At 43.0% G+C, this 24,128-nt stretch overlaps 1 protein-coding gene across 1 annotated transcript; it reads right to left on the bottom strand.

Annotated features, from left to right (window-relative positions):
* Positions 1-226: 226 nt before the first annotated feature.
* LOC118415818 (macrophage mannose receptor 1-like) lies at positions 227-22,984 on the bottom strand. The gene is made up of 25 exons (XM_035820651.1): positions 22,831-22,984; positions 22,044-22,283; positions 21,292-21,537; positions 20,754-20,783; positions 20,037-20,191; positions 19,193-19,305; positions 18,725-18,846; positions 18,029-18,239; positions 17,029-17,150; positions 16,425-16,508; positions 15,659-15,813; positions 14,956-15,068; positions 14,260-14,384; positions 13,816-13,959; positions 13,114-13,364; positions 12,576-12,660; positions 6,306-6,442; positions 5,547-5,659; positions 4,725-4,858; positions 4,210-4,251; positions 2,805-3,047; positions 2,234-2,272; positions 1,582-1,784; positions 952-1,054; positions 227-438 (listed from the first exon to the last, which is right to left on the bottom strand). Exons 1-25 carry the CDS (start codon positions 22,895-22,897, stop codon positions 362-364), a joined length of 3,354 nt encoding a protein of 1,117 aa, XP_035676544.1. The 5' UTR covers positions 22,898-22,984; the 3' UTR covers positions 227-361.
* Between the last annotated feature and the right edge of the window lie 1,144 nt (positions 22,985-24,128).

The raw sequence follows: 24,128 nt of genomic DNA, 5'->3' as shown, positions 1-24,128 counted from the left end.
AGGGCGACTGCTGCATTGTCAGAATGGTACTGGGTGGAGGCTGATACCACTATAGAGGTACACACTACTCATGACGAAATAATGCATAAGTCAAGAAATCGCAGATAGAGCAGACAGTACCTACCCCAGCATCAGAAACTCTTTTAGAGCGCTAAGAATTAATCCTATTGTTACAGTAATTAATTATCTGATTGCTGTGTGAACAAATGTATAGCCACCCCATGAAGTTTGTATGTAGAACGGCCGTCTTTATTAAAGATGTTTGTTGTGATTTAAGACAAGATGTTCTCTTGGTAGCTAGTACTAGTACAAGTCGTATTTCACCGGGCGCTGGCTTCCTTATCCGGCGGCACCGGCTGGCCTACTGACCGAACATCTTCTTCAGGAAGGACGGGAGGCGATTCGGCTTCACGGCTTCCTTTTCTCCATCTTTCGCCTCTGTGGAAGAAGATACAAAGTAACGACATAATGTCGAGTTCTAGATACTGTTTTCATCGTTCCTAGAATAAAAAATAAAACACCTACATAATCTACAAAACGTTGATACTGATACAAAACCATTGCCTCCTGTTCGCTCAGATGAATTTAATTGATAGCTCCTTTGTCAAACAGTCCACAAAACAGCGAACTGATGGATTCCCTGGCCCGGTGACAGAATAGAATGGGATACATACTACTATAAACTATAGACGAAGTTCCAGATTTTTCTTGCAAGCATGGAGTGGAGGAAATGGCAAGTATAACTTTGCACCAACTTTGTCTTTTGCATTTCAATTCATACTTAGGATATAAAACTGTTTCTACCAGATCTCTTCAGTGTCAATGACGAAACAGTATATGCTATCTGAAACATCTAACCGTTTCCAAAATCATATCCAGCTGCTTGAGTAACTGCTTATTGCCTGGATGTCTAACCTTCATCGACGTATACTATAAAGAATTCGAACTCACCCAGACAGCTCACGCCCACGTCCTCGTTGTGGCCACAGTTCGTCACGCCCCACCCGCTGTTGGCGCAGTACTGCAGCGAGATCTCCCTACCACTGCACGTCACCTAGTTTAACGGAATCACATAAATACATACATAGCTTTATGTAGACTACAAAAACTAATGGGCATTGTGGTCAGCAACTCCTAGCGAGTATGGTAAGTCTATATGTACATGATGTACACCGTGCATACAATGTAATTTACTCTGACTATAAGTCAGGCAAAATGTGATAACTTAATTGGGCAACAATTGTACAAGGTACAAAGCATGACATCTACTGATACATAACTAGAGTTAAGCAAAACATAGGTTCGTACGAAGATCTCCTAGCCACAGCAAAGAAAACTGATGTGGCATGGAAACGTGTCACTGTCATCGGGACAAGCAACGGATTAACGCACACTTCTGCTAACTGCACGGAATCTTAATATCCCAAACCGATGCGGTCCAGCTGGATAACTTCGCATAACTGCACCAGCCCGATAATTGCGCAAAATACGCTGGCAAATAGACTGTGCAATTGAACGGCGTCTACTAGACTAAGAAATAGATCAGAAATAGAGATGAGATATGATACACGTCATGATTACCTCGTCCAGCCAGATCGGGCCCTCGCCAGGCTCGAAGTAGGCGTCGGGGTAGAACTGCAGGGCGGCGGGGAAGCCCAGCTCCCGGCACACCACGTCAGCGTCCTCCTTACCGAAGTTGTCGTCGCACACGGTCCCCCACTGGCCGTTATAGAACACCTCCACACGGCCGAAGGACACGCCTCCCACAAGGCGGATTTGGTAATCTGTAAACATAAACAACTTTTTAGTGAAAAACATAAATAAAAGATTAATGTTTCTAAAAGTTCACACATTCAGATGTGTGGGTGTACATGTGTTGTTAGTTTCGTACATGTAGTTCAGTCAGTTGATGTCTTTGTGTGTATTCACAGTAATGTGAATATCCCATAGTGGCGCGATGTAAAGCGGAATTGGTGAAATAGGATACATGGAGAATTGGAAGTATGGTTTTATTCGTTGGACATGCACAACTTTAAAACATTGTTCAACGGCAAATGAAATGCAAACATATATTTCAAGGATATCTAAGGAGGTATTGGCCTTAGTACAGGAGGTACATGTGAACAGTTGAAAAGGGACAGACACAGATGCATCGTCACCAAACCCGCGTAAAGTCTACATGTAGAAAATTACATGTACAGTCGGCTGTGAATTATGGTAGACCGAGACAAACCTGGGATTGGAGCGCTCGTCTGTACGTCCGTGCCTCCATCTAGAGACAAGAAAAAAATGTATAAAATCGATTTCAAAATTTAAATGTTTGAAATGTAACGTTATTGTCTCAGAATAAACTCGTTCTGTCATCAGAATTTATGAACTATAACATCGGAAGAAACTAAAAATGATAGTACATTCATCTGAATCAGCAAATACGGACATGTTTGCGTTATACTAGTAATATAATTCATGTCGGGGGTGGGGTGCAAGTGATTATTTGTAGTTGATATATAATTATGTCAAAAGCAATCTGGCAAAATTCCGAGATTATGCCTTTAATGTTTTTGGTTACATGAAGCAAAACAACAACAACAGCATCAACAACAATATACAGCCAGTTAATTGCACAACGATTTATCGCACACTTCTGTTAATTGCACGGAATCCCAAAATCCCGTGGTGGCGCGGCCCAGCTGGATAACTTCGCTTTGTTGCACCAACGGGATAATTGCACAAATGTGCTGGCAAATGAGGTGTGCAATTACACGGCTTCTACTGTATAAAGATAGGAGGCCTGACCACCATACCACACTGCTGAACGTCGCAGTACTCCCAGCGCACGTTGGCGTCCATGGTGTAACACCATGGCTGGGCGGCGCCGTCAGGGTTCCGGCAGTAGTTCCCGTCCAGCCCGGCCTCCGGGTACGACTCGGCGTCGAACACGTGCAGGTGCGGGCGCTGCAGGCCCCAGGGCTGGCAGTCAATACCGGACACCGTGGTGTTGGCCGTGCCTCGGTACTTATCTCCGTTCCCGCTGTAACACGGCCCGGCTGTGGAGGCACAAGGGTTATAACAGAAGTTTATTTGCAAGTTCGTACCCGAGGGCTAATTGCAAGTACATGGTATAAACATAGTATATGTACAAGTGACAATGGACAGTTACGAACAATATTCTACTCTAATACAAGTGTTGGCTATTTCTAAACAGGATGGGTTTGACTTCTTTTTTGGAAGCAGAGGGAGACGGAAGGCCCCACCTTTTCTAAAAGTTGTGGGTTCTGCGATTTCAGGAGAAAAGTGGCTTTCTGTTCGTCTGTCAATGTGGGGAAGTTGGGATAAGTCTTTGTGGCTTCTCTAAACAGAGTGATTCTTTTGGTTTGGTTGAATGAACATTTAGAAATAAAATGTGTTTCGTCTCCCACTGCTTTAGATGTACAGTACTTACAAATTCTTTCACACACTGGTAATCTCTTATATCTCCCTCTCTCTACTTCAAGATGATAAGCGCTAATTCTGACTTTGCTTATTGCGGAGCGCAGCTCGAAATCAATAGTATAATAATAATAATCTTTATTGCATGTAGATTAAATGCACAGATGACCACACGTATGGATGAAAAGGAATAAAAAAGAACAACTTAACTTATACAGTAGTTTCAGCTAGACTAATGCCAGTAATGGAAAATGATCTAAAATATCATGAGTCTCTATAATACTATCGTTAATCGCGACATCTAATATTTTCTTCTCTCTCGTTGAACTTGGATTTGTTTTCAATATTTCTATGTTCTGTATGTTATTTGTGATATGTATATACCTTCTTATGATTGTCTCCTTTGTGCGATTTTGTGTATTAACGTAAGGGCCATAGGAAGAATAGCTGTTTGTGAATATCTTATTTTGGATCCAGATAAATACAGTGTGGATCAAGGTACAGTTTGGAGGTTTCTTCTATGAAATTATTGCATTCAATCATAGATTAAGCGATGGTATATCGGAGAAGATATACCATCAGAACTAAGATCAATAGAAAAATAATGAGAAGGGTTTTTTTAACATCGCTACAGTCATGCATGTCTCTTTAGATTTTTGGTGCAGTCTATATCAAACTGGCTATCAAAATATATGTTATAATTACTTCTTCCGTCTTAAGATCCAATCGGCTAAACCATATAATAGATATGTAGAATGCGAAAAGAAGAAATATACATACTATCGATAGGGCCATCGGAGGTGTCGATGATAAGTGGGCTGTCTGAAAAGTAGAGATGTCATATTGTAAGTTTTCAATCTACACCACTAACTGTACACTACAAACATGTAGCTCTAAGAAACAGTAAATAAAACTCAAAGTCAACCCATTTGAAGAGGCAAGAAGAAATAAGCATGTTCACTGTTCCGAGTACGCATGACGAGTGATATGGACTATGGGTAATATGTCAAAGGTGAAGGCCCTTGAGACATAAACAAAGTACTTCTGGACACTGTATGCAAGTCGAGACTGTTTACAAGTTAGGGGCCTTCACTTTTGCCATATTGAACGGCCCCCTAATCCATAAGCAGATCCTACGGTGCCATAAGATAGTATCAAAGCTGGCTAAGGAATATACCAAAGAGAGTCAGACGGGAAACATACTCTAGGTCGGCTTCACTCCTCTGCCGGCTTTTGATACTACATTTTGTATCTTATGCTACCGTAGGATCTGCTTGGAGATTACGTCGCCCTACCTTTGTTGATCTCACAGATGTAGTAGTTCTGCATTTGGCAGGACTGGTCGTTCCAGGCCTGCTGATAGCTCCCCTGCATCTCCACACAGTCCTCGTTTCCGCTCGAATCATTGGGTTCACCAGCAATCCAGTAGCTACATGCAAGGGAAAAGACACAAAAAGGTTATGAATTTTTGCTTCACGTGAAGGTCGCATTTGCATCGGTACCCGTCGTGGGTCCCGGATTGATTTTAACTACGAGTTAAAAAGATCTAGGGCCCGGCCTTGCCCCAAAAGAGCCAAAGTGTGTCAAGTGCAGCCACGTAGGGGTCACACCCCAAAGTGCGGAATAAACAGTCCGTAAAATAAACTACCCGGAGGGGTCCCTTTTCCTTTACGACACCGTTAGCATTTGTGAACATGTTACGTTCGGCCACATTGCTCCCCAAACGTTCAAGTGTATGTTTGTGAAGGTTAGACATCCAGGAATCGTTACAATTGAAGACGAATAAATCTTTACTTCTGGATACTTTATTTTTATACAAGAAGAAATAAATATATATATATATTTGTATAAAAATAAAGTATCCAGAAGTAAAGATTTATTCGTCTTCAATTGTTCAAGTGTATGATATCGGAGAGGTGCGGGACAGTGTTGAAGACTTGTTACTTCCGGTCACACTTTCCAAAAACATTAAAATGTCCCGGAAACCACACCTATGAACAACACCGCCATTATTTACAAATCATTTTTCGGCAACGCGTCAGGGACGGAGCCTCCTTTATTCTCTTTTAACTGATAAAGATTCAGTTCGTCACTGATATCTTGCTTGACATGCTTACGTCACAGTGAGAGGCTTTCCGTTACTCCAGGTAAAGCTGGTCTCGGATTGGAGGTCATTCAACCCGATCCACCACCACGGCTGGTAATAGTCCACCTGCGTCTGGAGCCAAGTCTGGGGGGATACAAATTGGTTGGATTTGTTACAAGAGGTAAGCTACGATAAAACAACAAGTGCACATCCCATTACCAAACGAAATACTCCGTACACTGAGAACAAGACATTCGTTGTCGTCTTTCTCAGACTAGGGTCAAGAAAGAAGAATGTCACCCATCTCTGTACGATAATAACCAAGGGTTGTAGAATACTGAATACTGAATACAGAGTATAGTTTTTTTTACAGTATGTACAGATTTACCAGAACAACATGGCCACAAGATATGCCTTGGTGTTAAAGCAAAGTACTGTTTTTTTCGGCGATGTAGAAACGTTTCTTTTATTTATTTCCTACATTATAATGTAAAAAAAAAGATCAAACTTGATACTGTGCCAACGCTGTAAGAAAATGATTACTTGAAATTTTCGTCTGTTTCGACAAGGCCTAAAGTTTGGATTTCAAGCAATGTCTACAGCTAACATTTTCATGTGGTTAGAAGTGGACGATGTTTTATCCAGAACTTACCCACCTACATGAACACCAATTCATAGCTTGTTGAATTATACTGTTTACAGACATATAAACACACATAAAATCAACAACCACTCCACCATACAAGAACACAACCTTCTGGCGAAGGTAAAAAAGGAGCACGAGACGTACGTGTTCAGCGGCGGAGTCGACGCTGACCAGCCCCGCTCCCTGACTGCGGCAGTCGTCCCGGGCCTCCTGCCACGACTTCTGGGTCTGCACGAACTTGTAGCAGGAGTTCTCCGTGGTCGTCCAGCCGCTAGGACAGGCTGTGTTGAGGGGAGATAATGTACACACACTTAGACATATCAAATTATAAATTCTGCCACATTTGTATGCAAATTTTCCACAGGATGTCTAAAGGGTGCCAAAGGGGGCAGATAATGCACGTACACTTAGACATATCAAATCAGCAGCTTTACCACATTTGTACGAAGATTTACCACATTTGAGGTAAACATGATAAAGTTTCCCGTGGTACACGTTTGACCATTTGCTGACGTCACGTATCTGCAAGATGACGTGTTAAGAAGATCACGTAATACGTCCTAAAGTGATTGGTCAAAAAGACACAATCTGGTCGTTGTGTCGACAAGTGGTCATTGAATTGTATTATGATGAGAAAAATGATTTTGCAAAGCTGACAGATAGCAAACTAAAATTTAGAATTCCTCGACCTCATACCTTTGCCAGTTATGACAGTAAAAGTATCATATTCACGTCATATTTCCCGGTATTCATTTGTTTTGATATCTATTGATATCATTGACATCTGTAGTAAGAAGCAACCACGATACCCATTATCAAATTTGAATTTTGTCTCCGGACACATACCCACATACCAAAGATTCATCAACAAAGAATTCAGTCATTCAAATGTCCATAAAACATAGACAGACACACAGATACATGTACGCCAAAAATAATATCATCTTTCATGAAGGTAATCACCAAAGAATAAGCCTTTGAATACCTTATTTCTGTAGTTCGTGCAAGTTAGCTAAAAGATAAACCCTTCCCGCGCCAAGGGCGGTGCCCATCTCTGGCGCATAGGGCGGTGCCCATCTCTGTTTCATTAGCCCTGGGCCACACACAACGCAATCACTACAGCAGGGGGCTAGTCCACTGGTAGTGGTGTGTGTTCAACTTCCATACTCTTTCCCGAATGCTGAGTGCTAAGCAGAGAAAGCAGCATGTACCATTTTATAGTCTTTGGTATGACTCGGCCGGGATCGAACTCACGACCTTCCGAATGCAAGGCGAACACTCTACCCACTAGGCCATTGCACCGGCTACTCATTTTCACCTGGGCATAGTGAGGAAAGTCGTGTAAAGTGCCTTTCCCAAGGGCACAAGATCGGTGACACGCAGTCGGATTCGAACCCGCAACCTCTCGGTCACGAGGCACAAATGCCGCCGTTGCGCCACGCGACTTCACTTCGTGGTTCGTGCAAGCGTACATATTTCTGCCTTTTCAAGACAATAAACAAACGTGCTGCTGGGATATAATACGTTAACAGACTGTCAATCAATATAGAATGAGTCAATGAATAACCTATTTCTGTAGCTCATGAAAAGCATGGTATCAAATAAGTAATCGAGGTCCTTTCAATATTACACATTTCTGCCTTTTCAATATGAAACAAGTAGGTTGTATTACCGGTAATAACCAAAACAAAACGCCATCTAACTTCAGAAGATTATTTAAAAGTACTTATCTACTTTTCTACAAGTACCCAGCCGCTTATTTCTGCAGGTACTAATATATGGTGATTCAAAGTCCTTTGTTCCCTTTTCAATATGATATTAGTTGCTGGTAACAACAAGACAGACTGCCCATCAGAAAGATAGAGCTTCTTTGAATAGCTCATTTCTACAGCTTATGAAAAGCATAAATGACTAAGTCAAAAAGACAAAATTACTCATTTCTGCCTTTTCAAAATCATACAGATGATCCTAATAGCAACGTATTCAACTCAGCATAAATTGGACCATTGAATAACTTATTTATGCTCCTGAAGAGCATAAATGACTAATGAAAGTCTATTCAAAATGCACATTAATTTTTCCTCGTCAACACGTGTGGTGCTTGTAACAACAGGGCTCGAAATATCTTTTTCTGCATACTTACAATTGTGCAGGTAGCATTGAAAATTACCTGCACCAGACAAATTTTGCCTGCACCACACTGAATTTAGGAAGTATGGATCATGCCAAAATTGTTCAGGAACCATTTGCTACATTTTCTTTCATAACTTAAATGCGGTAACAGTCACTGCAGCTAATAACAATCCACATACACCTACATCATTTGACATTTATGTATAAAATCTAGTACATGGACCAGTGCAGGTCAGGTACAGGTTGAAACCAGAAATACCTGCACAGCTCCAATTTAACCTGCACTAACCTGCATATGCAGGTGGTATTTCGAGCCCTGAACAACCTTTAACAGGCAGTCAATTGGCAAGAAATTAGTCATTGATCAGATGCTGGATCACGTACACCTGTCAATTACTGATAGACGTCCAGAAATTATTGCTAATTTCTGGCTCTTCAGCACATCAGGTCCTATTGGGGTAATCAGACAGACTATGCATCAGAGAGGAATGGAACACTGTCACTGATTACCGGTACTGGTGTTGCAATTAAACTTGTTTCAACTTTCGTCTTCAATGAAAATTCTGTACACTCTCTGCTCAACCCTGCAGTGACTCGATTGGCCCCATTGTTACCTCATCAGTGATAGGGTAGATTATGTAATGTAGAGAGAGCGCACAGCACGTTCCTTGCTCACATACAGTCGGAAAACTCATCAGTAAGGGCTTAGAGCACTACGCTCTGTCTTCTGCCTTCTGACCACCAACGACAGCACAGTTCAGAGATCGGACTTTTGTTGGGCTGCAACCAGAACCAGTTGGACAGCGTTTGACAACATTCTTCTGCTGATTCTTCGCACTGGACGAAAATAAGAACTTCCGGGAATTTCTGGGTACTGACGCATCCGTGAAACTTGACAGAGGGATTAGCTGACAAGTTGCTACAGTGTATCTTACGTTTGAGCCAGCGAACCTCAACCCTGGGCCTACCCTGTCCGCAAGAACAAGATGGAGGCGGGAATAGGGCTTACAGTCATCTGCTGGCTAACTGGTCTCCTCATCATCATCCTCAATGCTGCCGTGCTCTGGGGAATGATCAGGACTCAAAAACAGCGCACGGCTCACGACATTTTCATGGCGAACGTGGCGATGTCCGACCTTTTAACTGGCATCGGGGTTCTCTACCGAATAGCAAGCCTAGAAGCAGGAGAGACCGAACAGGACAGCAGAAATGCTAGTTCCGCTTTACTGATGTATAGTCAGGTGATGTCAGCCTCAGCGCTGGCCCTACTGTCTCTAAACTCCTATGTTGCTTTAAAGTATCCCTTATTCTTTCAGAGCCATTATCAAAATGCCAAACGTAACGCAGTTATAGCGATTGTAGCTTCATGGCTTGTTCTATCTCTGATAGTTTTTTCACCCAATATGGGTTGGAATTGTATAGATATGCCTGCGCCGGCCTGCACCGGCTATTACTACACTGCTTACCATGGTCTTTTAGGCATCACAATCCTCCTCCTAGCAGGTATCATGTTGTTTACAAGTATCAGTTTATTTGTAGCTATAAGACAGCGCGAGAAAAAAAGGCTTGAGCAAGCAGCGGCACTTCAAGCCAACAACCAAGGACAGAACCAGCCTCACAATGTCGCACAGGCTGGGGTGGCACAGAAAATGTATAAAGAACGAGTGTACAAGGCAAAAACAGTCATGATTCACGTGGTGGTGTCTTTCACCTTTTGGCTCATTCCTATTATGCTGTGTATTGTTTGCCTGAGTGCAGACGTGTGTATGGCACTATGGCCGTTTATACTAGCTGTAGTGATGACATGGAACTCCGCCATCAACCCAGTCGCCACTATTATCCGCACACAAGACTTGAGAGAGGGAATATGGCAGAGCTTCACAGCCATTCCTCGAGCACTTGTTGCCGCGACACGGGGTAACAATGTAAATCCACAGAACGTGCAAGCTGCACAAGGAAACGACCAAAATCTGCCGAGTGGTGTCACAGATGGACCAGAACAAAATGTCCCTGCTCAAGTGCAAACTCCAGGACACATCAAAACAGTAAGTCAGAGCCTAACCTCGATAATAGTTTCTGAATCACCAGAACCAAAACCAGAAGGCGAACAGCTTCCCAAGGTAGATGTATAGGTTAATCAATATGGTAATACTCTAGACAAAAAGGAAAGGATAGAAACGAGTGATGTGACACAACAGTACTTTAGTATATCATGCTATGACATGTATGGCTTTGTTGATGTTGACTGTATGTAACTCCTTTGAACACTAAAGCCAAGGGCACAACCCGCCGTACGTGTAATTTGTCCGTACGTTTTTTTTTGGGGGGGGGGGGAGGCCACGTCCGCCACGTATTTCTGAAAACGTGGGGAACGACTGGCAAGAGCAGGGAGGGAGTACGTCATCACGGCAACACAAAGTTTTGCCTGCACGTCAAGTTCTACGGTGTGTCCGCGTGCTCCAAAATCCGTCGGATTCCGGGCGAGTTCGTACGGAGGCGGTACTTACCACTTACGGATCCCAACAGATTGTCCACGTTTTGGCACGTAGACAACACGTATTTGCACGAACGGCGGGTTGCGCCCTTAGCTTTAAGTGTATGCGAAGGCCACTAGTGTAGTTTTGTAGAATCGACGTTTGGCATCTAACTGTTATTTTTCCTGTAATTGTTCTGTATCATCCAAGTAGACTTGGTACTTGCTTTGTTTGTTTGGTATAATGTCCAGGATGGTTGGTTGCTCTATTGTCAGAATTCGAACTTATTTCTTAGGGTATCTTTAATGTGAAGCTGTTTTAACAGCTTAAAATATCTACATGTAAAACACAGTCTTCTTAATGAGTAAGACGAGAATGGCTAATAAATGACCAGAAAATGTTCAGTGATAAAAGAATCTGCCTCTTCAATATGATAAGATATGCTGTCTGCAATATGATAAGATATGCTGTGTGAGTTCCAACCAAAACAGGCTGACGATTCACCAAGTTATTTCTGTATCTCACTTAGCAAATCAGAATTCGTGCATGTCTGCCTTTTCAATGTAATGAATCTATTGTTGCTGTATGACAAGTAAGCAATCAGTGTAGAATGCACCAATCAATTACCTATTTCTGTAGCTCATGAAGAGCATAATCAAAATGAATTCAATATTAGGGATCGTATTGTATTTATTTATTTAAATCTATGTATTTCTGTGTTCTTTTACCAGGGTAATCTCCATCAGTGACTGACACTGCTTTTTATGGAGGCCCTGGATACATATACAAATAACACATAGATCTGAACACCCTGGAAGAATGGCAAAGGGAATGTCTTATGCAGTTCAATCCTGATAAGTGATATATCATGCACATAACGAACAAACGAACACCAAATGTGTCCCCATACCAGTTTTGTGGTCAGACAATAGCAACCACAAAAAGCCACCCATACCTAGGTATTACGTTAACAACTGGGCTGAAGTGGGGTGTCCATGTTAACAAAATAACAACCAAGGCTAAGCAGACATTGAGAGTGATCAAACGCAACTTGTGGGCATGCCCAACCAGGGTAAAATCACTTGCATACACACTGGTAAGACCTAACCTTGAGTATGCTGCAACAGTATGGGATCCTTATACAAAGAAAGACACAAATAAACTTGAAAGTGTACAGAACCAAGCTGCCCGATTCTGCACAAACAACTATAACAGGGATTCTAGTGTTACCAAAATGAAAACAGATCTGCAGTGGATGACACTTGAAGACAGAAGGAAAATGTCCAGACTTTCCATGATGTATAAAATGACCAATAAACTAGTGGACGTACCAACTGATAAGTATCTAATACCAGCTCAAAAAAGAACAAGAAACAGCCGTGACTTCAAGTATAAGAGTTTCCAACCTGGGATTGATGTGTTCAAAAATTCGTATTTTCCAAGAACTATCGTAGAGTGGAATTCGCTATCACCAAGCACAGTAGGGACATCATATCTGGATAGTTTTAAAGAACGCTTGCAGATAGATGTGCAAAAGTTAGGTGTGTAATATAACCAGCTGTTGCTGCGCCGCGAAGCTGGTGAGTTACGCCGAAGAGCGGTTATACTGGCTATATAGATACAGATACAGATACAGATACATACATACAATACAATAATATAGAATAAAAGTATACATTTCTGTATAACATGCCTGGATACTGTATATCATGGACACCCTTCATACCAATAAAGATTGGCCCGGTCATACAGGACTTATTCAAACGATATTGATTGTCAATGTACTTTCCCAAGACTGCAGACTTACCGATGCAAAAGCCCTCTGTCAGATGGACATCGTCGATGGCGATGTTAGTATTCGGGTTGGTGCCGCGTTCGGCCTCAAAGACAACCTAGATCGTATCAAAACGTGATGTTAGAAGCAATGTTGAGAATAATGTCTGCCTTGTGTGTGATTATAGAACTGTGAGTGTTACAATAAAAGGGAATAAATTCACACTGTAGCACCGGCCAGGATCTGAAACTAGAATGGTCCCGGCGAACTGCTGGACACCGTGGTGTTTACACGGCGTCTATTTGTTGCCGTATCCCGGGCTGATTTTAAAGAAAATCCAGGGGCCCGGCCGTGCCCAGAAATAGCCCGGTAGCGACAGAGTGTCCCATGAGGCTACGTAGGCGTCACCCATTGGAGTGTATAAAACAGCCCGAAACCTACCCGAGAAGTACAAGAACATCACATAGCCTTACCGAAGCACTTACTGTGCAATGCCATTCGCATTTAAGTTTGCACTTTAAGCATTATCTCTACATAACAGCAGCAATATCGATCAAAGCGGTTTTCTTACCCTAAAGCTCCCCGCCTCGACCTCAATGTCAGCCTTAATCCAGGTGTTGGTGTTGTTACCGGTCGAGCTGAAGATGGTGGTTTTGCCGCGTGGTCCCTCCACGTGCACGTTGAGAGTCCCCACGTCGTGCCCGTAGATGTGGTAGACGAACCGCAGGCAGGCGTGTGTGTACACGTCAATGGTGGGGCTCATGAAGCTGGTCTTCGCCCCGGGGTTGGGGTAAGGGGCGGACTGCGTCAACATGTAATATCCTGTTCAAGAAGTAGACAGAATATTGAGAACGCGAGCAGCATATCTACGAGAGAAACGCCCTTGACCAAGTCCATCGTAGAATTGAATTTTAGGAACTAATATTTCTCATTGACAAACATAATGATCGTGTATGACAAAACTAGTTTTCTTGTACTCAAAATTAACGTATCTGACACAAAAATATCAAGACCAGCCCAGGACGAAAGAGACAAAAAACAGAAGTTCTGCTGCAGTACCAAGGTCATACACCAGGGGACCCCAAATCAACCTTTACTCCCGTCGTTCCAATCCCACCACATACTGAATATCATTACGATGTATCCAGAGGTTCTAAAGTTATATATGCTGGCCACAAATATCCTGAACTAAAAAAACGAGACAGACACACCAGAAACAATACCTCCATTTTTCGTGGCAGTAATTATTCAAATATCATCAATAGTTGCGTACCTGATCCGGTGGTGTGATCAGCCAGCGGTCCGGTGTTAGACTGCGGGGTCCATCCCCGGAGCCTGTTCCAGGAGAAGTCGGCGGTGCTGTCGTTCGTGTACCCGCAGACGTCGGTGTCAAAGTCACAGTCAATTCTTGCCGACTCTAGAAATCACACAACGAAAGGTGTAAGTTCTCTAAAATTGGTGTCACTTTTACAACTATCCAATGAGTTTCATTTCTACAACTACAGTCCTGGGCACCTCGCAAGTGCCACTTCTACAAGTACAATTATTAGGCTACAACACAATATATTTGCTCATTTTGGTACTTTATCGTTATGTTGACCAACCCTGCAGAAGAAAAAAAAACTATTGTTTTTTTTCTGATATCAGACGAAAATGTCATCCATAAAATTTACTTGCTGTGGCCTAGATAATATTAGTAAAATGGCCAGTTTCTTACCCAGTCTGATTTCACAGATGTAGCGGTTGTTGTTGCTACAGGGGGAGTCGTTCCACGTGCTGCCGCCGATCTCCGTACAGTCCTCCCCGGTCCCTGCGTCGTTCGGTTCACCATAGTTCCAGTAGCTTTAACAAACAAATTCATGGTGTTTGTTCATACTTGCCAATTGTCTATAAAGGTGGCTCTCAAGTACAACGAACAGTGGCTCACATATGAAACATTTTTGTTACAATCACCACCACTGGTCATGCTGGGGTAAAAGTCGCACACTCAGCATTATACGCAGAAAACTGTAAAACGGCAGGCCTGGGTAGCAATCATCTACTTGGGGATTACATTCAATGGACTGCAATAATTATGAGTAGATTCAAAGAGATCGAAGCCAAAGGCCTACATCACATTTCCAAACCGGGTAGTTATCGGAAACGAAAAAAAGTAATATAAAAGACAACGACCTACACAAGACCTAAGAGAATAGTTGTTATTTGACGTTATTTGTGTATATTTTCATGTAAACATGTCTATTTATCGTTTCCAAAAACAGCCCGACCGGGCCCCGGTTTGGAAATGTTACGATAGCCTTATAGTCGGGACTGTGATTGTCTTGAGCAGCACCCTAAGTTGTGAACGACAACAACCGGATACAAACTCAGGACATTGAGCGACGAGTTATTAGTGCGTCAGTAGGATACGTACGTGACGGTTACCGGGCTCCTGTCGGACCAGACGAACGTCCCCTCGCCAGCGGTGTCGTGTAGCCCGATCCAGTACTGCGGGTACGAGCTCAGCGTCTGGCCAAGGATCCAGTTCTACAGTACAGTATGTAAACTGTCAGTTACCCGAAACCACAGCATCGTTATAATCAACAAGCCGTTATCTTTCAATTTCTACACATAAAACTGGTTTGCCGCGTGGTTCGAGTAGTTGGTTTGCTTTTGAAGACAGCTACATGTACAGACACATCGGAAATGGTCACGAATCCACCATGCGTATTAATTAGCAGTTGTTGAGGGGATTGGGGTTGAAGCATTGGTTTCAGCATAATGTTTGGGGATAGACGCCTTCTGCTGATCAGAATAGAGTTCGTCCCTGTGCGTGTCTGGTCTTATGTCGTTTGTACTTAACGTGCAAATGGGTGTTATTCACTCTGTCTAGGGTACTATTGTTAGACGATGCCCAAAACCTCTCCTCCCAGCGCCTTTTGCCTCCCAACTAAAGTCAGGTTTTATTTTTTACACCTGGGTGGAATGAGGACAGTTGTGGAAAGTTCTTTTCCCAAGGACTCAACATCGGTAGCATGACAGGATTCGAACGCAGGAGCTCTGGGCTAAACACTCTGCAGACACGCCACACGATCCCGCTTGTACTGGTTACAAACAAAAACATCGTATGTACGCACCCACTCCAAGTCCGAGTTGACGCTGACGAGGTCTCCGCCCCGCCTCTGACAGTCCACTCGGGCCACCGCCCAGGGCTTCAGGTCCTGCTGGAACAGGTAACAGGACGACAGGCCGCCGGTCCAGCCGTCAGGACACGCGTTCGTGAACTGGGAGGCTATACAGGGACAGTGGAGATGTGTAAATAGTATTGTATTTACGTCGATGAAGGTTACACATCCAGTTGACAACACAAACAGCAATACAAAAGTTTCTCAATTAACTAAATTTAGATACTTCAGTTTACGTCAGCCAAAGGTAACGTCTGACCAATTACAAAACGTATCCAGTTGCTTGAGTAATTTTTGTATTGAGTACTGCATCTAACGTTATCTCTGTATCCGTGACGTAGAAAGATATACTGGTTTGATGTAGATATGCATTGCGTGGTCAAACATAGATATGTAACCTTAATTGTATAGGGAGTTTAAAACTAGATTGGTACAAACATTTATTCACGCATAAGATGTTTTTATAAAGAGATGGATGAAAAATAGGCTCTGGGTCATTTCAACATAAAAAAGGGTCAGAGGACTGATCGAAAGCTTGTTGGTAAGCGCTTTATTTTTGTGTACGGAGGTAGAGTTTAAAATTGTAACATATAATAGAGATTTGACTCAAGAGATTAGAGATAAGACTTGGAGCGTGAATGATATTGTATTGGCGACAAATGTGAGACAGGCTATGACGTATAACGTTTATCCAGAAATTTAGAAACTTTGCCGTTACCGAATTCAATAGTGGCGTTACACGTCCTGTCTGCCCAGAGCTGGTGAGGGTAGATTGGAGGTGGGTCGGTGTCGCTCAACACGCCTGGAAAACAAAAATAATGTTAACGTTATAGGATCATTTTATCAGCTTTTCTTCTTTCCCCTGCAGCCTTATGCTATGGTCAAAACTGCGCCGGCGTCCGTCGGGGGTGTAACCCAGACCGGGCTCTGAAGCCGCAAATTTGTCCCGGTGGACTGCCGGAAACAGTGGCAGTTCCTCTCAGGGTTTTAACAAATATGTCACGATGTACTATTTGTCATTGGGGCCCGGCCGTGCCCAAACATAGCCCAGTAATCACAGGGTGCCCCATGGGGCCACGTAGGGGTTACGTCCCAAGGTGCCCGTGAACTACGCTGGCCGTTGGAATTCCTTTTCTAGAAGCATTAGCAGGGTGACGTTTACATTTCAGCATAATTAATAGATGTGTGGTTAACGCTTCGGGTTATGGCCCTCAAGCTCTAGCCAATGCAGGATTTGAGTCAGTGCGAACTCCTTTGAATATCTTGATACGTTATCTATGAATTCTACTTTATCAATCAAGACTTAAACTCTCTTGACTTACTGGCGTATCGGAGACGGAATCCCGCAGCGGTGATGGAGGAGTCGGTGGTGAACTCCAGTTTGACGAATGAGCCGGTGGTGGTGATGCTGCAGCCGAGCCCTGCGTCCAGCTTACACGTGTAACTAGGAGGGGGGAACACACACCTAGTCAGTGACGTTGCGTGGTTATATTATATATATATATATATATATATATATATATATATATATATATATAAATATATATATACTTTGCACAATGCGTTTATAGAAGTTTATGTTATACGTCTGAAGCACAAAAGTGTCACTGGATGTTGTTGACTTATACCCCCTGGATGACCACTGGACGACCAAAGATTTGTCGGATTTTTCCACAAATAGAGAATAGATATTTTGTATGATCTTTACACGTGTGCTTTTTTCTTGCTTAAATGATACTTTTACATCGTGTACCGAATTTTAATTATAAAATTAAGGGTCGACAACACAGAAAACCAAGTTTGGTCTGATGAAAAGGAATTCCAAGATCAACTCCATCTATCTCTGGCCTACTTTGGGCTACCGTTCTTCAATGCTATATGTGCACAGTTCATTACGAACGTCGACGTAATTAACACGTGTTAATCATACTTGATCTTTATTGTATTTAAGACAATAATATGTAATTACCAAGTGTTAACTAAAATACATGTTGATTGAACCTTGGAAGATTGGCCCGTAAGGGCTAAAAGCTTTCTTAATAAACAACAATAAACAACAACATGAATTAACAATACAACATGTAGCTCAAGTTACCTTCACCCGCGGGGTAACTATATCCAAAAACGGATTTTTTAGGGATATCACATCCATGGACGGTGGTTTCAAACTGCAATGTCTTCAGAATATTGCTGTTTGAAACCACTGTCCGTTAACTTGATATCCCTACATGCCTAGACTGCGTGTTTTTCAAAATAACGGATATAGGTTACCCTGCGGATATAAGTAAACTAGTCCTATCAATATATCATTGTTCGACTCACGTGTGCTGCTTGTCCCCGTCGGTGATGTGTAGGAAGTCGTAGTCGCACTCGACGTCGAAGTCCTCGAACCAGATGTTGACGGGAGCCCGATCGGGGTTCTCGATGGTCCAGACGCAAGCGGCGTTGTTCCCGTACTGGCTGGGGTACCCGGGACTCTCGATTACCCCTTCGGCGTCGGTCAGAGCCTCACCACAAGTCGGTGGACCGCCAGCTATAGGCAAGATGACAGAGGCAAAACTGTATAATTAGAAACACGTTAGCTGCCCGTATTGCGACCTTCATCAGTTCGGAATGTCAACTTTGGACACATGACCTTGGGGGCATGACCTTGGGGATGCGTAATGTCATCATACGTGACGTCATCGAATTGCTTAAGTGCAAGGATGTTTACACTGTCCACCGTCTTTGGATAGCTATTAAAGTTCGCTATATACATTCAAGTGTTTTATTGAAGAGCGAAGATACCGTCTGTCCCCTTCCTCAGGGCACGTCTAATTGGTACTGTTACGTGCGCACTTCAGGTAAGTGTCGTGGCTAACAGGTATGATCTCAAACTTAACGTAGCCAGAAGACACCGCATCAGCTACATATCTACGTATACTTAGTCTAGTATGTGGAAATGTACTACGTTTGCGACCGCATTTGTTAGATGATACGCAAGAGCGTATGTAGATTATTTCAAAATGCTGTCCTCACCTGTATCAATCTCACAGATGTATCTGGCAGACCCCCCGCAGTAGGCATCGTTCCAGTTATATCCTGACAACTGCACACAGTCTTCGTCTCCGTTGTTATTGGGCTCTCCGTAATTCCAGCTCCTAAAGAAAAAGAACAGGCGGCCATAAAAATCCAAACGACTCACATTCTTATGATTTTGCTGCATATAACCGTATTTTCTGATGGGTCACTTGGTTCTCTTAAAGACTATCGTTAATAACGGTTTAGACAAGTTTCAGAGCAATGATAAATGGAGAAAGGACAGAAAGACATGATTAAAAATGTGTCATGGTAATCACAACATCGCTGCAAATGTACGGGTTGCTCGCTAAGGATTCCAACGACGATCTTTTAAGATCAGCGTTGGAATCCTTTGCAAGTTCTAGACCTCTGCAACTTTTAAGTTGCAGAGGTCTAGAACTTAGGTTGCAGAGGTTCTAGACTTACGTGTAACTAAGCGGAGTTCCGTCCACCCAAATAAAGGTACCCTCCGCCCCGGTGTCATGAAGACCAATCCAGTACGGCTGGTAGTCATAGTTGGTCAGTCCCTGGATGAATGTCTGAAAAGAAGGTGCGATTCATGAAAAGCAAATGTTGTTTTAACGTGGTCATACGTCATGCCAAAGACTCAAAAGCAGACGCTCAGTGATATCACCTTTTTGATTAGATCATTTTATTCCAGGCATTGGCGAAGGATAGACACCCAGGTACATGATACATTCTCTCTTCGCCGACGAAGAAAAAATAAGATACTGTAATTGGGTTAGGTCTCAGATAAAATAGACGTTTCAAACAGTTTTCATCATTTATGCTTTGGTCACAACTAGAAAAGGGGGAGGGGCTGTCGGGCAGCTCACGAGATATTTTGGGGCACTTTGGGGCGTGACTCCTTACGTGGTACCGTGGGGCTATAGTTGACCCAGCCGGGACCTGGCAACAAATAGACGCTGTGACCTACCCCTGAGAACACGCCGGGGCAAATTGTGCCTTCGGAGTCCGGCCGGGGCCACACCCCCGACAGTGCAAGTGTGACCGAAGCATAAGGTTTAGGTCCCATTTCTGTAGCGGGGCCCGGCCGAGATGTTTGCGAAAATGAAAAATAAAAGTGTTTACCAAGGAATAAACAATTTTTGGTACAATTTAATCCCCTGACTAATTTTACACGTTCTGTATGTTTTGTTGCCTTTCCTGTCATATTTTGCGTTTTTGGAAGCTATCCGACCGGGCCCAAGTTGGGAATTGGGACCTTGGCCTAAGTGGGAACTCCTCAAGAAGATTTCTTTCAACTTACCTCATCGTCATACGTGCCGATGGTAGCCAGATGCCCGCCCTTGCTGACGCAGTCGTCACTCGCCTGCTGCCACGTGACGTAGTTCTGCACCACCAGGAAGCACGAGTTGGGGCCGGTGGACCAGGAGGAGGGGCACCCCACAGGAACATTGGGGTCTGTGGAGAGGACAGACGGGTGGGAATTAGAGACATAGGAACGCATGGAACTGAAGGTTTGAATTGGGATGTGTAAGACAGTAGTTTGAAACAATTACAGACAGGTATTGGTATTTTTGCTTGTTTTATAAAACTTCTCAGGCTTTTATCTTGGTACATCCACGAAAAGGTACATGAATCAAGCCATGATTCATATCATCGTGGCATCATTTCAGATTCTAAAAGACGATCTTCTCTATATAAGCGGAGAAAAGTAACAGATCCGTGAAATTTTCTGAGGTTTACTGATAATTCCGTGGCAAAGGTTACTGCAAAATGATATTCACTCACTACATCTTAATTGTATTGTAATTGTTGGTGTAATGAAATAAACCGAGACATACTGATATTCCTGCTGCAAAGTTTACTGATAATTTGGTAGCAAAGTTTACAGATGATGCTGTTGCAAAGTTTAATGATAATCTTGTTGCAATTCTAAAGAGAAAAGTCGAATCAAGAAATCATTGGGATACGTCATGTTTTTTTAAAGCTAGATATGATCAGTAAGTAAACAGCCACTCACCGGTAGTAGTTGGAGGAGCGGGTGTTGTCGCTATGGAAAAAGATCGGGTAAAATATTAGCTCACAGACATTTTCTTTCTCAACAGAACATTACAGGCGCAATTCTTCTCTCCTATGTCACTAGACCATGACCAGTGACTGGAAAGAGCCAACCGTGTACGTTGTATCATTTGGACACTGCAAAATGATGTTGAAAGCGCCTCCATATATATTGTTTTTTTACTTCAGAAACGTACTGTACTGTCGCGTTGTTCAAAGAAAATAAACGCGTACGGATATGTTTATCTCACTATTAAGGGATTGTACCGCAACCTCGACAATGTATCACTTAAGAAATACAGAGTCCTCTATGACTAAAACGATTGGATTTGCACTGCATATGATGCAAAGGTATGATATACAAAACACACAAAACTTGCAAAATATACTTATCAATCAATAAAACTCGTTTGTAATACTTATAAAAGTCAATAGTCGCTAAAGGTTTGCCGTTTCTCTTGAAATGAGATATATATATAAAGAACTAAATTTGCACTCACGACAGGCATTCACGGCGCAGGTCTCAAATTCCGTGGCGGGATCGGTGGTGTAGCACCACGGCTTGGTGTCCACTCCCAGGGGGTTCCGGCAGTAGTTCTGCTCCAGCCCGGAGTCGGGGTACAGGGTGGGGCGGAAGATGTGGGTGTGAGGGGTCTGCTGGTCCCACGCCTGGCACGTCAGGCCAGACTCTGTCACCGTGGCGTCCCCTCTGTAGCCCTCTCCGTTCCCGTAGTAACACTCAGACACTGAAATATGTTAGAATTGTACGCGTTTATAACATGTGGAGTCGCGTGGCTTCATTCACTTAACGCACATTTCTTCATGAGCTGTTCTACGTAGCTCTGAGTCAACGGAAAGGCACTTACTTGACTGAGAAAGTGTTACAGCGTTGTGCGATTCTTCAATACAGAACCAAAATTAGGCTTAGGTTCCAATTGAAGAAAGCGGCCCTGCCGGGCAGTTAACGGGCCCTTTTTTTACTTTCGAGCGTGGCCCCTACGTGGCCCCGTGGGAAACCTTTTGGCTCCCAGTATATTTTGGGTACAGCCGGGCACCGGATTGAATCTAAATCGGACGTAGAATGAACCCGGGACCAGGTAACAAATAGACGCCGTGATCTACCCGTAGCCCGTTATTCGGCAGTCCACCGGGACAAATTTATTCGGAGTCCGGATGGGGCTATACTGATCCCTGACGGGCACCGGTACGGTTAGGACCAAAGCCTTACATTGCGTCAAATGACCAAACTTACCACATTCGGCCACGTCACACAGCTCGAACTCGACGCTCGGGTCGGTGGTGTAGCACCAGGGCTTGGTGTCCACGCCGAGCGGGTTCCGGCAGGCGTTCCCGTCCAGCCCGGCGGTGGGGTACAGGTTGGGCTGGAAGATGTGGGGGTGGGGAGACTGCTCGTTCCACGCCTGGCACGTCAGACCAGACACCGTCTGCGATGTCGGTCCTCTGTAGCTCTCTCCATTCCCGTAGTAACAATCTGAATTCAAACATTCAAGCGTTACAGGATAAGGGGTAAAACGCAAAGCAGTCGAGACGAAGTATGGCATTTTTTCTTGTACCTCAACTTGAAACATGCTTTCAGCCAACGGGTAGTATGGCGGCGTCTATCCGCTCAACAAGTTTCATCGATAAAAACGATTTTTTACGCTTTGGGTGTCTTTCTAGCCATACTTTTAGTTGTACGTTTTGCATAATGTTCCCATTATAAAGTCAAGCGTAACACAAATAGAACTTGGAACACGGTGACGCCACCAACTGACCGCAGTCCAGTGAGATACCCCTTACGCTTCTCGATAAATATTTTGGGTTCTTTTTCACGCCACCGTCTGAAACTCTCTCAGACAAGATCATACAATCATACACGGGAACACTGAGCTTACAAGACACTACTATTGTACAGAAATAGGGAACTCAATTTCGGGTCATGCAAAACATACCCCAATCTGAAGAACAAAATTAAGATATCAGTTCCATATGGTACATTTTTATCTTCATTGAAATATCATGGAATATGTTTTTACCACCTTGTGCGCTGCTGCACTCCCAAAGGGCGGCGAAAATCAGCAAAAGGAAGGCTGCTATCCGCGCCATCGTCACACCAGTGAGGAATTTTTTCTCTCTCTTTCTACACGTCTGCACTGTGTGCCTGCTAATAACAGACAACTGGAAGAGTCGTCACATCTGCGGGTTTTGTTTAAATATGAACCAATTGTACACAGAAGCTTCCGCGGCCTTGAATAACAGGAACCATAGTGTTTGAATGACTAATAACGTCACATGCCACTATCCCTTCATGAGAAAGTAGTTGAAAGGTCACAGGTCTTACTTAACTATTGAAATTCAAATATAGATTGTGTATAATTTCCATAAATAGAGCTGAGTGACAGTGTCACGAAATGGACTTTTATGGTGCAAAGTCAACTATATGTATAGCTTTCTGTCTTTATATTTTGCGATGACACTGCGACAAATAAACAATACACCGCAATAAACAATAAACTAGGTATGAGAGTTGTATGTTGGTACTTATCGTATTTGAAATTCTTTGACCTTTTTGAAACTGCATAGCTTTACTTTTCTTCTCTCTGGGATGGAAACTGCAGAGGAAGAGGGCGAACGTCATTGTGCTTGTGTACATGTAACGGGATAAAATATGTTGCATATTCGCGGTTATGTAAGTCTTCTTACTACTTTTTTTCATTTATGATTTATTATATGAAGTTAGTCCCTTCAGTTACAATATCTGATTTTTACGAAAGCCCCTAGGAAAATTATAAATCAGAAAACAAAATAAAGGTATTAAAACATAAATGTATCATATAGATTCACAACAAAATAAAATGGTAACCATCAAACATGGGGGTATTAATTCCTACGAGCAACTCAAAATAACTCATCATGACTCCATGATTTCTCATTTGGTTAGCTTTGTTATTTGTGACACACGCGTAGTGATATTTACTCGTCTTCGCTCGTGTCAAGGGAACGCTAGCACCTGTCGTAAACGTGTACCAGTCCCGTGCAGGATATGATGTGGCAATTCATCTTTTTGGCAAATATTACGTGTTTGGAGAATAAACAGTTATACGTTGATTTCTTATCGCGATCGGTTACAAAACTTGTTTATACAATGTTATGATGTAGTGTTGAGAGTCCAATTGAAGTACCCACGAATTCCATTTAAAATATCTACAAAAGATACGTGAATATCGTCGAGATCAAAATATATTAAAACATTGCAAAGGATTCATAACGAACTAACTAGGTGTGCAAACACAAAGCACGAAGAAGCAAAATTTCTTTGGAGGTTGCACAGCAGCAT

The sequence above is a fragment of the Branchiostoma floridae genome, chromosome 5, assembly GCF_000003815.2.
Source record: "Branchiostoma floridae strain S238N-H82 chromosome 5, Bfl_VNyyK, whole genome shotgun sequence".
In the NCBI taxonomy this organism is placed as follows: domain Eukaryota; kingdom Metazoa; phylum Chordata; class Leptocardii; order Amphioxiformes; family Branchiostomatidae; genus Branchiostoma; species Branchiostoma floridae.
This window is presented reverse-complemented; position numbering and strand designations above follow the sequence as displayed.

Excerpts from the sequence above, each read along its gene's own strand:
- LOC118415818 (XM_035820651.1), bottom strand. The coding sequence starts at position 22,897 with ATGGCGCGGATAGCAGCCTTCCTTTTGCTGATTTTCGCCGCCCTTTGG. Across the intron at positions 21,538-22,043 it reads GTGTGACGTGGCCGAATGTG|TGTCTGAGTGTTACTACGGG; the intron begins GTAAGTTTGGTC and ends AACATATTTCAG. Across the intron at positions 17,151-18,028 it reads GACGGGGACAAGCAGCACAC|TTACACGTGTAAGCTGGACG; the intron begins GTGAGTCGAACA and ends CCCCCCTCCTAG.